This window comes from Rhineura floridana, chromosome 1 (assembly GCF_030035675.1).
Source record: "Rhineura floridana isolate rRhiFlo1 chromosome 1, rRhiFlo1.hap2, whole genome shotgun sequence".
Lineage (NCBI taxonomy): Eukaryota > Metazoa > Chordata > Lepidosauria > Squamata > Rhineuridae > Rhineura > Rhineura floridana.
In genome coordinates, this window is record NC_084480.1 from 139,761,998 (window position 1) to 139,778,776 (window position 16,779).

At 40.9% G+C, this 16,779-nt stretch overlaps 1 protein-coding gene across 2 annotated transcripts in view; it reads right to left on the minus strand.

Moving 5' to 3' along the window:
- Positions 1–16,779, minus strand: part of DNAH6 (dynein axonemal heavy chain 6) — a 362,354-nt gene that overhangs the window by 240,597 nt on the left and 104,978 nt on the right. For both annotated transcript variants that reach the window (XM_061634018.1, XM_061634008.1), the window contains 5 exons: positions 15,216–15,377; positions 13,274–13,411; positions 13,019–13,186; positions 6,651–6,799; positions 3,207–3,314 (listed from right to left, as the gene is read on the minus strand). In XM_061634018.1, coding sequence (XP_061490002.1) covers positions 3,207–3,314; positions 6,651–6,799; positions 13,019–13,186; positions 13,274–13,411; positions 15,216–15,377 — 725 coding nt within the window. The remainder of the gene's footprint in view (positions 1–3,206; positions 3,315–6,650; positions 6,800–13,018; positions 13,187–13,273; positions 13,412–15,215; positions 15,378–16,779) is intronic.

Sequence of the window (16,779 nt, forward strand, 5' to 3'; positions counted from 1 at the left end):
CTTTTTGCCAAATTCTAGTAAGCTATTGGGTGTTCTAAATCAGCACCTGGACACAGTAATGGACTTGATGAGGAACAATAAACTGAGGTTTAATGTAGACAAGATGTAGGTACCATTAAGTGGTTCATCAGTCTAGCTGAACACTGTCTAGTGTTCCTCATGTTCTATTGGGGGCTGCACTCTCCTAAACCAGGGATAGAACTAATTTCAGACCAAGGGCAGCATTATCTCATGAGTAAGCTTCCAGGTCCTGCATAGTAGTGCTGCACTGGGCTAGGCTGGCACTAAAATTGGGCAGGACCAGAGCCATTCATTCATGCACACAAGCATACACTTCAATCATTCTTTTTCATTTACACACACTTCACAAAATCAAAACCATTACAAATCATCTGCCTTCAAATAAATGTATCCCTCCCCCATTAAACTTTTACCCTTTTAAAAAGCCATTATATTCTAAGCATTTCACAAAGCGCAATGGTAAGGAAACTCCATTGAAAAGCCTTGCTTCTACTGCTGTTTTTTTTTATCAACTATTTCACCTGACCAGTCCCTGCAGAATGCTTTCCCTATCCTTATGCTTATAATTTCAAAGACAGAATAAAGCCATGCAAGCCTAAGAGTGGGGAAATCCCCCTGCAAGGACTACTAAGCTGAAGCAGAAGGTGAAAAACACCACCAACACCACCACCAACAACAACAACAAGGCTCCCCAATGTAGTCTCCAAGCCACACCACTTCCTAGAATGCAGGAAGTGTTGGTAGCTGAGAGGTTGTGTGTGAAACTTTCAGGCCCCTTGCATGCCATCTTGTGATGTCCCACCCACCCCAAAGCAAGAAAAAGATCTTAAAACCATCAGTCACCTCTCCAGTAATCAGCAGGGCACAGTAAGAGACAGAGAACGGGCTAGATAGAGAGGTCCTAAGGACTGTATCTGGCCTGTGAGCTAGAGCTTCCCCACTCCTGTCCTAAACAATCAAGCTCACAGTGGATGTTTAAAAAGTCCAGCATTAACACTAGAGGAGCAAGTGGCCTCTGCGTCTCTGAGTGCCTTTTCTCAAGTTATGCAGATACATCAGCTATGACCCTACCTGCACAGAGATAGCCTTCAACCATGCTCTGGTATTCGCCTGCCTTTATTACTTCAATACATTGTACATGGGGCCGTGTTTGAAAATGGCCCAGAAACTTGAGTTAGGCCACAACAGAGATGCAAGATTTAACTGGGACTGGATGATTTCATCATATTATGCAGCACTGGCTTCAAGTCCACTTCCAAGCCCAATTCAAAGTGCTAGTTTTGACATTTAAAGCACTAAATAGTTTATGGTCAGATTACCTAAACGATCATCTCCTCCCACATGTACCCACCTAGACCATGAAATCATATTTGGAGGCCATTGTCCAGATGTCCCTATCAAATGAGCTATTGTGTGTGGCTATTAGGGAGATGCCCTTTTCAGTGGTTGCCCCAATTATGGAATGCCCTCCCTACAGAGGCTCACCAGGTGCCTACTCTGTGACCTCTTTCAGCAGCAGATGAAGACATTTGAACAGGATGATGAACTTGAAGGATGAGATTCTTTTAGCCCAGGAGAATAGAGGCTGGTAGTGGAGAATCTTCCCTCCTTTCTCACTCTTTTTGGTGTAACAACCTGAGTGGCTGTGGCTCCTATCACTTTTATGTTATCTCCACATTCTTACAGTGATGATTGGCACCCTCCCTGTCATTAGCTGCAGTCCCATTCAAGAGCCTCAAATAGTCACCTACTAGAAATCCCTACTTGTTGGAAGTCAGTGACTTCCCATTGAAGTCAGTGGGACTTACTTCTGCACAGACAAGTAAAATAATGCTATGAGGCTGATAAAACACTATTTTGTATCATTTTAAAGTAACAGTTATTTGTCTGAATTGAAATTATTTATTTTTCAGATGGGGAGCTGGTGTTGTGAATAGTAGCTACAAAAAAATAAAAATAAAAAGGCATGTGCTTCTCCTATTGATTGTGAGTGCCTCAGCCCTCCTTTGCTTCTTATTGGGCTGATGGCATGACATTCTTAAGCTCCAGCAGCCCTCTCACGGGATGATGAAGGGGAGGGGGAGGCAATCCTTTCCCATTCAGAGTGTTCTTTCACTTCACCCACTCTAGGCTCCCTGGAGCTCCAGCAATGGCACTAACAGGAGTGCCTCCCGACACTTTCCTGGCCTCCGAGGTGTCCATGTATGCCCAACGTATAACCAACTTATCACAATATAATAAGTATGATAAAAATGACATGATAAAGTATGATAAAAATATGATAAAAATGTTCATCAGACAGGACAGATCTGGGGAATGAATATAACCCCTCTCCATCATGTGTGGTTTCCACGAAACCATGCCTGTCAACCAAGAGATGGAGGATTCCAACTTGCAAGACTGTTCAACTCTGGAACTTCAGGATAAATATATCATCATCATCATTTATTACCCACCCTTCACCCAAAGGTACCAGGGTGGGTTACAACAATTAAAAATACAGCATTAAAAACAATTAAAAACAGCCTAAAATCACAAAACAGGGTGGGTCCTAGCAGTCACCTCCAATCCAATTTCATCAGCTCCTAAAAACATTCATATGGGATTGATAGTCCCTCCTATAGACCAGAAGCTTTGTTTACACTGAGTTATTCCAATTCTGTAACAAAATTTAAGCACTTCTAAGTCCGTTTGATTTCAATTGATACTTCAGTCTTGCAACTTTGCTGGATTGTGTCCTATATATTTAAATGTAGTAAATGTAGTAATTTACGGCTGTTCTCCCCACTGTTATTTTATTTTACATGACTGTTATACAGAGTCTAAAGTGCCTGAATTACTGATCATGAGAATTTTAAAAGATGCATAGCTGTACAATTAAAACAATGCTCTTATTGCAAGGTTGAGGTAGAAATGTACTTTTAAGTACAACAGATATATACATACATACATATATATACATATATAAAGTTAATCTGGCATAACATTTTAAATTCTGGACTACAACATAAACAGTCAAATTAAGTGTTCAAACTGTTGAAAATTGTTTTTCTTATAATTTAACAATTATCTTATATCATCCCCACTGGACATAACAGAAGAGTCATATTCAGTTATATTCAATTATTGAAAAATAAAGATCTTGTGATTAAATAAAGAAAATGCCAAATAAATAAGAAATGTACCTGAACAAAAGAGCATCATCTGCAAGAAATTTTGGGAGGTTGGAATCTCGTAATGCTCTTATTAATACAACATCCTCATTCAAATTTGGATGCTCTCTCTTTAGTGACCTAGTTATGGAAAAATAATTGGAGCATACATTAATAGTATTATTGGCACCATTTAAATTTTTTAAAGATCATCTGGTACAAAAATATAGAGTAGGTTTCACCAAAAAAAATCTAACCCTAATAATTATATAGTAACTCATTTGTAGTCTCTAACTGACGAAATGTACAAAATGGGTAAGATATCTTTTACATTATAATTTAAAAGTCCCTTTCTCTCATTTGGAAACTCCTTTTTAGAGAAAACGAGTTAACCCCCTGCTCCTGTGCTGCAATCCCAATCCATTTTGGTGATGCTTCTAAAAGAAATTAAGATTACAATCCTAAACAAACCAATTACTTATTTTCAAGTAAATGGGCATAGGGATGTACCGCACAGGAGAAAGTAAATCTGATTATAGATCTTCAGTGTCTCATCTAGCTAGTCCTGGGAAGTTTGGCTATGCCTCTCCCTCCAAGATGTCATTTGCCCTTTTTTAAGTAATACCTCAAAGAAAAAAATATAGCATGGGTACTTCGACATTATTATTCCTGAATGAATTTCATACATTTGCTGACTTTTGGTTCAGTCAAACACAGCCATGTGTTCTAGATTGCCAAGTACATTTGTTTTCACAATTCCAGGCAAGAAGCAAAAACCGGATGTGAGTTGAGTCTCCATGTAAGACTGCTGGGGTGTGTTCTGCTTGCTGTGTCACAAGTTGTACAGGCCTATTATAAATTACAGCAGCTTTAAAATATACAGGCACAGTTCCAATGGCTAATGGTGCAGATACAAATGATTCATTGCACACATGAAGCTCCATATCAGGATAGACAAATTTGTCGATTTCAGTTTCTCTCAGTTTCTCATTTTTTCAATCTTAAATTCAGTTTGCCCCATTACAGGATTAGTTTGTGATTTTTTAAAAAAAAGTTTCAAAATTTGTATGCATTCTTGTGTGAATTTCTCGTAATATACTATTTTTCCTAATATAATGCATTTTGCACTTTATTTTCATTAATATGCACATTTCCCCTGATATATAGTTTTTTGTATGCATATTTAGGATGGAAAACTGCATTGCAAAATTTGGAGAAGTGTGACTTTTGAAGGCTAGCAGCATTTCAGTTCATGTATTGGTTCTATAAATTCAGATTAGGTTGAACAATAGGGGGGCCAGGACACAGCCCTGTCTAACCCCTTTTGTTGAGGGAATCGAATTGGTTAGACCCCCTTCACGTCCACATCTGACACGTACAGAAGTGTTCTGATGTAGGTTATAGATTAAGTATAGGAGTCTTTTATCAATTGAGGTATTTGCCAATTTGGCCCATAGTTTATCCCTTGGGATAGAATCAAAGGCTGATTTTAGGTTGACAAACGCGACGTGTAGGCCATTCCCAGTACGGTTTCTGTATTTTTCTGCCAAGTGATTAAGGAGTAGGCAATGATCCAGAACAGATCTGCCTCTCCTGAATCCTGTTTGTTCAAAGCCCAGAATGTTCTCCTCCTCTATCCACGTGGATAGTTTCCGCTTTAGGTAACTGGCGTAGAGTTTTCCAATTACCGAAAGGAGGCTGATTGGCCTGTAGTTAGAGGGTTCCTCTGTAGAGCCTTTCTTGTAAATGGGGATTACTATAGCTTCGTGCCAGTCCTCCGGAATATGTCCTGTATTATTGATGATTGTAAATAGGTTAGCTAATATGGGGGCCCACCAGTCATAATGGCACTTCAAAATCTCTGGGGGTAAATTATCACCTCCCGGGTCCTTGGCCGATTTCAGGCCAGCAATTAAGTCTGTTATTTCAGTATGTTGGACAGGTGGCCAGTCAGGGAGGTTCCCGATGTTAAAAGTGAAATGGTAGTTAGAAGGGATATCTCGAGTGTACACCTGCAAATCTGTAAAATACTGTTCCCATATGTGTGGTGGAATTATACACAGGACTTGGAGATTGGGCTTCAAGGCTCCGGAGACTAGGGACCAGAAGGTTTTAGATTTTTGTGATTAGCTGCATTGATTAAAGACTTCCAGCCTTCTTGGATTGCTTGCCGCTTTTTGGTGGCTATTAAGGTTTTATATTTCTTTTTGATGGTGTAATACTCAGGAGGGAGGGTGCTAGCATTTTGCTGGCGGTAATGGAGATAGGTTTGTCTCAGGTGTCTCTTGGTGATTCGACATTCCCTGTCGAACCATCTGGGAAGGCCTGTTTTGGAGTGAGGTCTGATGTTTTTAGAATTGGGAGCTAAAATAGCATTTAAAGTTGTAACCAGAGTCTCATAAACATTTAAGGCTGTTTGGTGGTTAGAAGCCTTTTCCAGTTGTTCTTGGATGGTCATGGCCGTGGCGGAAGAAATGAAGGCAGCTACTTTGTTGGCTAAATATGCAGATAGATCTCCTATAAGTAAAATACGTTGAGTTTACTGCTTGGTTGAGGTGTTTTACTAGACGGCTCTTCTCTTTTAAGTGGAGTGAGAGGGTTAGAGGGAGGTGATCACTATCTTGCCTCTTACCCACGGCAAAATTAGATGTTAGATTCAGTAATTGGTGGGAGATAATTACATAATCGATCACGCTGCTTCCTCTACTTGAGATATAAGTGTATTCCGCGCATAGCTCCAAAGGCTTATGGCAATTAAGGATTGTAAGATTTTGAGTTCCAGTTAGACGAGTTAAACAGATGCCCTGGTAATTAACCCTGGGGTCCTTAGAATTTCTATCAGCGGCAGAAATATAATGAGCATTATCCTCCCCCCCCCCAGAGTTTCGAAGCAAGTAGAGTGTCATTATTGGGGCCAATTCTGGCATTAAAATCGCCCATGATGATTAGTTGGGCTTTGGGAAACCGGGATTCTAATTCTGTTATATAACAAGATCCTGAACTGTAAGGAACCTCTTTTGTTTTGGCAGTTTATGAGGAGCAGGCAAAAAACAATTAAAAAAACAGAAGAAACCATCAACATTAATAACTATGAAAATTATTTAAGTCTCTGCTAGTCCTCCACAGCGTTGAGCAGACATAAAGCATCCATTCCCATAAAAAGAACTGAGAAAAAAAGGGTGGGGACCAAGATTCAATGAAATATTTTATTCATCATGCTAAAATAAAACATTCCATAATCCATTTTTTCTTCATTTTTTTCAATTTTTTGTTATCAAAAACGGCTTCGGGGGAAAACGGAAAACTTTTTTTTTTTTCTGGGCCTTCACATCTCTAGAGCCACACCTAGCTTTAAACTTCTCACAGCCCAAATTTTTAAAAATCTAAAATTGAGAGGCAACAGCAGTGTGTGTGTGTGTGTGTTTTCATAAGTTAAATGAATATTCAAAATATCTCATACAGCACAAGGCTTCTTACCCAGCCATGACCAAGACAGATTTGACAGCCCTCATTCCAAAATCATAGTGGTCTTGTTGAGAAAGCTGCTCACTACACAGTTTGTACATTTGAGTCATCTTCCTTGCAAGTGTTTTACTTGACTCAAATCCTTCAGAATACAAAATAACCTAAAGTACAAAAAAAGTGTGTTGAATGTTCTTACAAAACAAAAGAAAGCTTAAACGTCACCAGAGGACCAACATAAGTACAATATGATTCCAATGAAGGCTTGGTAATATGCAATTGAGATAGAATAGTTGATCTTATCTGAAAGGCATTCTTACTTTGGTATAAAGATGCCCTCAGATGGGTTAGCACTCCCCCACCACTTGAAGGCAGGAATACTGTTGCTTTAAAGGAAGTTGTTGGCCCTCTCTACCTTAGAAGTTTCAGTTTCATTCATGGTCAAGTTAATGACCACCACAGAAGAAAAAAACAGAACAGAAGACAAACAGAACAACTACAACTATAACAACTGCACCTGAAGCCCCTCCCTAGACATGCAAGGGTGCAATCAACCAATAAACAGGTATATGTGCAAATGTGTGTCTGACAAGTGAGGCAGCAAAAACCAAAAATTGGGATGAGGTCCTAAGGACATCTTTACAACCAAGTAGAAGCACCTTGCAGGTAAGACCAAAAGTTCCTTCTCCCTTGGGCGGAAGATGCACTCAGGTGGGATGTTCTAAAGCTGGCCAGTTGTAGGGTGGGTAGAAGGTTGTCTATTGCACTAGAAGTAGGTGTTGGAACACCCTTCTCCCAAAGGCCACCTCAGCTGAGTTGCACACATCAATTTTATAATGTTCAGTAAAAATATTGTGACTTGCCCAGGTGGCAGCATGACAGACCTCATGAAGAGGAGCATTTATAGAGAATGCCATTTAGTTGCCCTTGTAGAGTCAGCCATGAGTTTTGTTGGTGCAGGCAAGTGTAGTGAAGCATATAGTGTCATACATGCTTTTATCCATTTCACAAAGTTGGTTACTAGAGACTTTTTTTAGCCAGTGTTGTGGGGTGAAACAAAATACACAGGGAATCAGACTGCCTAAAAAGCTTCATCTGGCAAGGTATACTTTCAGCGCACTGTGCACATCCAGAGAGTGTCATGCCTGTTCATATGGATGGGAAGAAGATGGACAGAAATAGGGATAACTCGCTCCTGCTGGTGGTGGAATGCAGAGTTGACTTTCAGTCTGAATGACAGGTAAGGATTACTCTGCCCTGATAAAAATCACATAGATATTTGATAGTGGATAAGGTGTTTAGTTACAATACTTGACATGCTGAAGTGATCGCTACTAGAAAAAGGGACATAGTAGGCAGAGAGACTGATTTTAAAGGTTCAGAATGAGCCTTTTGTGAAACAGACAGTACTTTATGGAAGTCCCACATAGGGAAATGAAATTGCATTGTGGGTTAGCAAGAGATCCAACCTTCAGAAGTCTTTGCAGGAAAGGATGAACTCCCAATAAATTCTCAGAATCCTTAGGCAATACTGACCATAACATTGACACCTTTCTTCGTAATGTGCTTGGTTTCAGCCCCATTTTAAGACCTCTCTGAAGAATGGACAACAATTCAGATGTACCTGCCTTCCTGGGGTGACAATGATACTCTCACACCAGTAAGATAAAACTCACTCAAATAGATTGGTAAATGTGCAGTATTGAAGGATGCTGAGAATACAAGATCATGCTGATTACTTCTGGTGGTAAGTCAACTTTCAGGAGATATTTCCATTCAGCCTCCACATGGACAGGTTCAGCCAAGCAGGACTGGGATGCAGAAGAGGCCCTTGAGACAGCAGGTCCAGCTGCTTCAAGTCCAGTACTGCCCTCCATGAGCCATGCTTCTATAGCACCATGAAGAAGATGGAATAGATGCTGAAGAAGGCATCTTGCTGGGATTGGCTTGATGGCTATATCCAGCAGATATTGATCTGCTGCTTGTATTACCTTCTTCCACAGCTTTCTGCAGTTCTGGCAGACCAAAAGTTCCGGTAAGTGTGAACGGAGCACTGAAAGGAGCATCTGTCCTTCTTCATGGCTGAAAGCATAGCCTTCTTTTGTCTTTTGATTTGACCAAAATGTCTTTAAGCACATCCTCACCAAATAGTTTTTGTCCCACAAGGGGTTCCGAAGACAGACTGTTCTATGATGCAGCAGCATCACCTCAATAGCATAGGCAGAAAGTTTTTCTTGTTACTACTACTGGATCCAGAGGTTTTAGAAAACTACCATCCAACCTCTAATATTCCCTTCCTGGGCAAGGTGATTGAGGGGGTGGTGGCTGACCAGCTGCAAGAATGCCTGGAGGAAGCATATTATCTAGATCCATTCCAGTCTGGTTTCTGGCCTTTTTCAGCACAGAAACAGCCTTGGTGACCCTGATTGATGACCTTTATCGGGACAGAGATGGGCAATGCAACCTTGTTGGTGCTCCTTGATCTCTCAGCAGCTTTTGACAACATTGGCCATGGCTTCCTACAGAAGTACGTCAAGAGGCTGGGAGTTGGAGGTACTGTGTCCACTCCTACCTGTAGGGCTGCTATTGGAAAGTAGTAGTAGGAGATTGTACTCGGCTCCATGGCTTTTGGACTGTGGTCCATTCTGTCTCCTGTGCTATTAAACATCTGTATGAAGCTGTTGGGAGCTGTCATCCGGGTATTTGAAACATGATGTCATCAGTGTGCTGATGATATACAGCTCTATCTCTCCATGCCATCTGAATCAGGAGACACTCTGAAAGTGTTGGACCCGTGTCTGGAGTGAGTGATGGGCTGGATGGGGGCCAACAAACTGAGGCTGAATCCCGACAAGATGGAAGTGCTATGGGTGAATGGTTCCTGAGTCCAGGAATTAGGTGTACAATCTGTTTTGGGAGGGGTTATACTCCCCCTGAAGGAACAGGTTCATAATCTAGGAGTACTCCTGGATTCCATCTTGTCACTAGAGTCCCAATTGGTTTTGGTGGCTAGGAATTCTTTTTCTCAGCTTCGACTGATTCGTCAGCTATAGCTGCACCTGTCCCAGGACATCCCGGCCTCAGTTGTCCATGCTCTGGTGACTTTCCGTCTGGACTTTTGTAATGGGCTGTACATGGAGCTACCCTTAAGATGGTCCAGAGGCTACAGCTAGTGCAGAATGTGCCTGCTAGGCTGGTAAGTAGGGCAGCCTAAGGGGATCATGCATCACCAGTCCTAAAAACTCTACACTGGCTGCCAGTGAGCTACTGGGCCTAATTAGCATAGTATTAGTGTTAGTATTAGCATTAAAAGCCATAAATGGCTTTGGACCAAAGTACCTAAAAGAGCACCTCTCCCAATATGAACCAACTAGGGCCCTACGATCAACAGGTGAGGCTTTGTTGGTGGTGCCACCACTGAGTGCTGTCCAATTGCTGCTGAAGCTGTGACAGGGCCTTCTCAGTAGTGGCTCCACATTTGTGAATGCTCTCCCCAGTGAGGTGCATCTGTCTCCAACATTTTTAACCTTCAGAAGGAATTTGAAAACATTCCTATTTAACTAGGCAAGCTAACTCCTGGCAACTTGAAGATCACTGGTGAAATAATGTTTTTAACTGTGTTTTTAGAATATTTTAACTGTGATTTAGAAGGTTTAGAATACTTTTAATTGTAATTGCGTTCAAATGTTTTAATCATTATTTTAGAATGCTCCCTCCCTTGTTAAATTGTTTGATTTTTAATATTCGACATCCTGGTCTCCTTTGGGAGGAAGGGTGGGATATCAATTAAATAAATAAATAATACTTTTACTGCCATTGTCTGTGCAGCAAACTGGGTTGCATGCAGTGTGACATCTGCCACAACAGTTGAAGCCCATGATACCTTTAATAGATTCTTGTGCATTCTATCAACATCCTCCTGAGGATCATTCAGTGGATCATGCAGGCACAGCAGGGATGCCCTAGTGAACACTGATGCTAGTGCAGGAAGCCCTAAATGCCAGGGCACTGGCCTCATGCTCCCTTCTAAACCTCAGATCCAACTTGCACAGTTCAAAAGGCCATCAGAATCCATCTTTAGGAAGTAGTACTTGGCAAACTAGTGCCACAGAGAGCCTGGTCTAAGACATAAAACCCATTAGCACATGCCAAAGAGTGTCTGCTCTGCAATGGGAGGTCCTACTCTGACTTGTTTAACTTTTCAAACATTGGTAGTGCAGAAATAGCTTTTGCTTAAGCTTAAGATCAGGTAATACAGAAGCTACCCTAGAAGTGGGTGGTACTGGCTTCTCAGTGGGAGCATTGCGATCAGGAGCAGCTATAGCAATGTATAAAAAAGGTAAATAAGATTCTTGAAACAGTCTGTTAGAAGTGGTTTCTTCCAATTCAGAACCACTGTTCCACTCTTCATCTTCTAAATCTAACTGATCTCAGGGGCTCCTCTGTTCCCTCAAAAAGTGAAACTACTGGAATAGCTGGACATTTTTCTTAGCCAGACCTCTTGATGTTGCATGAAGATTTAAAGACGTATCACCCACACCAACATCCTCAATCAAGGGCATGGGAATGGTTTGTGGGCAAGAGGGAGAAGGAGCCATCTTATTAGCCTGTGTTTACACTTGTGCCACACCGGTAGAAGGCTGCACCCCTGCCAGCTTCTTAAACAGGTCTGAAAGGAGGGTTCCTTAATTTGATTTAGCACTTCAGAACTCAGCTGGACTTGAATTGGGGATACTGGAGTCTCTTAGGGCCTTGATCTTGCTCAGGGAGGGGACTCCTCAAAGCTAATGTGGACTTTATTAAATCGAATGCCACACTGTTATTCAATTCTGGTCTGTTCTCCTCCTCCATCAACTCTTCCTCTGCTCTACAAGTACTTAGCAAAGATCAGGAAGCTGCCTGATGCACTTTCTGAAGAGCCATGTTTTTCATGGTCTCCCCTCTGTATCAGGCCAGCTGATCATTCTGTTCTGCTGCTTGAACGGCTGTCACTGCCACCCTCTTCACCTGAGATTCCATAACAGTCAATTGTCTCCCCAATGTTGTTGGGCAATCCACTCTCATGGTATGGCTATTGCTAATAAGGGAGGGCAATGCACAAAGGCGTTTCACAGGCTGTGCCTCAGAGGCCTCCAGGCCTGCCCTTCTACATGAAATGGATGTTGCTTTGTCTGCACCCACTGGTGGGCTTGGCAAATCAGAGAAGGGGTAGAATGTTCTGGAGCTATTAGGAAGGCACTAAACTTACTAAGTAACACGAACAGATTCAGAAAAAAAATAGATCATGAAACTGAGGGACAAAGGGAACCTTTCTGACAAATACAGAAAACAACAACAACAACACAAGCTTAAGGAGAAGACAAAAAACAGGATGTTCTCTAGCGGCCTGCTCCAAGCAAAGGCAGGAATGAACTGAGGCTTTAGAGGGAGAAAGAGCCAACAACTTCCTTTGAGTGGTAGGGGAGGAGATGTAACCCACCTGAGGACATCTTACACCCAAGGGAGAAAATACAATTCATACTTCTTGTGGTGCTTGCAAGCATGCAGTTTCCTTTTGTGTGAAACATAATGTTTAATTCATTTACCAAAGGAAAAATCTTAGAGTGTTAGATGATGCACAAATGGGAGAAATTCACAAGTATGTCCATTAAATCCGAGTTAGATATGAAAAGGATACAAGGCCTAACATAAAAGCAGGGATGGAACAAGATGAAGGAAACCCAGAGATATCTAAATTCAAGCAGCAACTTCCATTTGGAATGTAGAGACAAACACAAAACAAACAAGGAAACAAAATGACATCCCTTCTTTTTCACACATCACAGATTTTACAAGGAACACATCTCCATCTGAAAAAGCAAAGCAGAACAAGGCCCATAGCATGTAGTTGTTTAGCAGGAGGCAAAACTGGATCTGATACATCTAATAATGGGGTGAAGTCACTACACTGCCAAACCTGCTCAGTTTTGGGGGGCAAAGCTTTCATATGCCTCATTCTTGGTCAACAGATGGAAATAAATGGGAGAAAACTGACATGAGTTCACAATTAAAAATCAAGATCAAAACTCTACTTCTGCCTATATACTGACCCACAAAAAGCTATATAGCAAATGCACCAGATTATGTACTAATATTTCTGAGATGAGATTTCCTATAAAATGCATTGAACAAAATATCGGTTGAGTCCAAAGGCAAAAAAAGTCTTTAAAAAAACCTAATTTTCCTACAAAGAAGACATAATAACAGAAGTATGAAAAAGAGATCCTGTTTTTTTCCTGACGTGTAACTATTGGTTCCCTTAAAGGAAATGTTGCATTAATTATTCTTATATAGTAATGCTGTTTTCATACATTTTCTGAGTAATCATAAATATTAAAAGGTACCTCAGCAATCAAAGCATAATTAGGAACCATCATTGAAAATGGTCTGAAAAGTGCTTTTAGATTGTCAGGTAATTCTGTTCGTCCAGCATAGCCAGGATTCATTGTAATGAAGGCTGCACAGGTCATAACCAATTTTATTTCACGTCCCTCAAACATAAACCGAGTGAGCTGTTTGAAAGAAGAGAAAATATTACATTGTAAAAATTATTAAGAACATGAAACAGAGCTTCCATTATCCAGAAAACATGAAATTACCTTAGCAGCTTTAGCATTCCTAATAGTAATCAATTGTTGAGCAATAACAGATAAAACTTCAATATCAATTCTGTTAAATTCATCAAAGCAGCACCATGCTCCAGACTGTGCCAAGCCACTGAAGAAACGTCCCATCATCTGAAACAACAATAGTTTATCCTAGTTATCATGACTCGGTTTTTACTCTCCAAACAGCTGTCATTTCAGGCAATAAAATCTCAAGGTGCAGAGCAAAACAGATGTGTATATGTAGCTCACATAAGGATTGGGTTACATGTCAGTTCTCTCTGTGTGGTGGTGTGAGGTCTGAACCAAATCCTAAAAATTTCTGCTCTAAAACTGATATGCAGTTTATTGTAATTGTATGCTGAGATGCATAATTCATTAAACATAAAAACAACCATAATTGCTTAGACAAAGTATCACTCACAATCTAATACCCTCATCATCATCATTTTATTTCTACCCCGCCTTTTGGCCAAAAGGCCCTCAAGGCGGCTTACAAAAAAACACAGATATAAAAATACATCAATATAAAAATGCATCAATAAAAACAATACCATTTACAATAGGCGATAAATAAATAAATAAATGTGGGTGAGAAGAAGGATGGGCACAGGAGAAGTCCAAAGGAATGGATCTTGAGGGGAAAGACCTGGAGGAGAGGTCCTTTCTCCATGACGACTGAGATGATGGATTAGCGACGCCATGCTACTCAGAGCGGATTTTAGTCCAGCCACCACCGACTGCCCCAACCCGGATGCACAAACTTTGGAACTCTTGGCTATGTGATGTGTCCATGGAGTTGCCTTATTTGCTGTTGAGCCACTCTTTCTTGACCATTGGCCAAGCTGGATGAGGCTGAAGTGTTTGGAGTCCAACAACATCTGGAGGGCCACAAGTTCCCCACCCCTTATCTAGATCCTGCCTTTGCCCTGCTCTGGATTCTGTGGGCTCCTCTTGGCCTGATGTTGGGCTGCACTCCAGCAAGAATCGCTGGGCTCCGACCTGGTGCCAAATACCAGAATACGGGCCGAACAAGTCGTTGTGACAGACCCATCCTGAGCCCAAGGCAACAGTTTAATTGAAGGGGTGATAAATGCAGAAACACAGCTAATGGCCCTTGTTGCCATCAGCTTAAAATGCTTCTGTGTTATCCCATTTCCATCCTTAAACACGGACTTTTAGAACAGCCACTGAACCATATTATCCCCTTTCTCAAAAGAGCTGTTATTGCCCTTAATGGCAAATTGAGAGAGGAGAAAGGGGGGGGGAGAGTCTAATCAACGTTGGTTTTAAACCCAGTCTTTGCATTAAGGCTGCATCCTCCATGATGCATTGTTTCGGATGAAGAGCGTTTATGAGGGATTCGAAATTTAATTGGCTTTTCCTTTATTTTAATTTCCTTTGCCTCACGTTCAAGTGATGAAACATGTGAAGGAAGGGTTCCAGGCCACAGAATCATTCTTTCTACTTTTTGTTTCTTTTGGGGGGGGGACAACAACTGATACGCAAAAGTGGCTCAGGGTTTTCCAGAAATCTAGACCTGTTCTCAACAGTGAGAGACAAAATGGCCTGTTTGCACCCAAACTACCATGTGAGGGGCGGGGGGAATCTGCCTGAAAGTGACATTATTTTTCCACCTCACCTAGCTAAGTCGAAAATCACAGACAGCACCGTGAAGGGGAAAGACAGCTGCATAGTGCCATTAGCAATAAGATTATTCTCTCTCCCCATCCTATGCCAGCCATGACAGTGACAAGAGTTACATCCAATGGTTAATTATGTACTGTGTGAAAAATTACTGTCTTGTGTTTAATGTAATCATTGTTAACAGAAATTACAAAATGCAGGTCCTTGGTAAAACCTGTTAACATAAAGTGCTACAGAATAACAAAAAGTGCCACATGCACTCATCCTGTTAAAATATTGGGCTCCATACCTTGTAATCCAAACCGTCTGAACAATTAAATACAACACACTGGATCGCAAGTGCTTTTGCAAGGTCTTTAGTGGTTTCTGTTTTGCCAGTGCCAGCAGGTCCAGCTGGGGCTCCACCTAGATCAAGTTGCAATGCTCCCATAAGGCAGAGGTAACAACGATCCTGATGAGTCAAAGTGTAGAATGTTATATGTGCATGAGTATTGAATACCAGTAGGAAATGACAGAATTACAACAGCACAATTGTACTGTAGTATAATCTTCAACAGTATGCACATTCTGCCCATAAAAAGTAATAGATCACTAAAACAAATCTCAGCCATTAGCAACATAATTCCCTGAAAGCATTTGCCATACGGTATGGCACACCATCAATAGAAACTACTGATACATCCCTTCACAGATATGTTCAAGGTATAACAATCCTAAGTCACCTTAGACCAAGGTGTGCCATATGCCTTTTGGATCATCATGAAACCTTATGGCTGTTGCCTCCACCATTACAGCAACAAGTAAAGTAGGAGGATAATCAAAGGATGTCAACCAAACGTTTTCCTTAGTTTGTTTCATTGAGAGATTCACACTGGTAAAGGACCATAGTTCAGTGGTAGAGCATCTATTTGGCATGCAGAAGGCCCCAGGTTCAATCCCTGACATCTCCAAGTAGGGCTGGGAGAGATTCCCTGCCTGAAACCCTGGAGAGCTGCTGCCAGTCAGTGTGAACAATACTGAGCTAGATGGACCAATGGTCTGACTCAGTATAAGATAGTTTCCTGTGTTCCTCTATGGAAGAAGTTGTTCTTTGAGATAATCCAAACTCAGATCATTTAGAGCTTTTTAAGGCAAAACCAGCACCTGGAATTGCGCCTGATGTTAAACTAGTAACCAGATTAGATGTTTAGAAAAAGGTAAAATATGAATATCTGATTTAAACACCTCAGCAATTAGGGAGTGGCATTGTGAACCAGTTGAAGTTTCTGAAGCTACTGTTGAACAGTGTTGAAACTACTCAGGATTCATGCAGTAATCAACAGCACAATCATTGGAGCGAATGAGGTCTACCTGGAACCTTTGCTGACTTCCTTTCAGCACCAGATAAAAACTTAACTTTTTGCCAGCCTTTAGATGGAATACAATAATGTTGTTTGCTGCTACTATGCTGCTGAAGCTTTCTCTGATGTTATGAGGAGGGTTCTTGGAGTATTTTTATGAACTGAATGTTTTTGTGTGAAGGTTTTTTCTGTAAATGTACTTATATAACTTTTTTTTCTGTTTTTAATTATGTTTTAGGTTGCTTGGAGACCTTTTTGTGTAACAAACAAATTTAAATAATAGCTACAAATGAGTGAATTAAAAAAAGAATTCTAACAATTTAAGCTTGTTCAAATGATAATTTAATATAAGGTAATTAACTTTCTCACAATTGGGTTTGCATTATTCAGATTCAGTTTGAAAGCTGGAAATGCTTTTTTGGAGAGTTGAAGAAGCCATGCAAGATTAACTGATCCATTTATTTTGTGACCTTACCATTTTACTGGTCAAAAGAGACTTTTGCCATGCTTCAC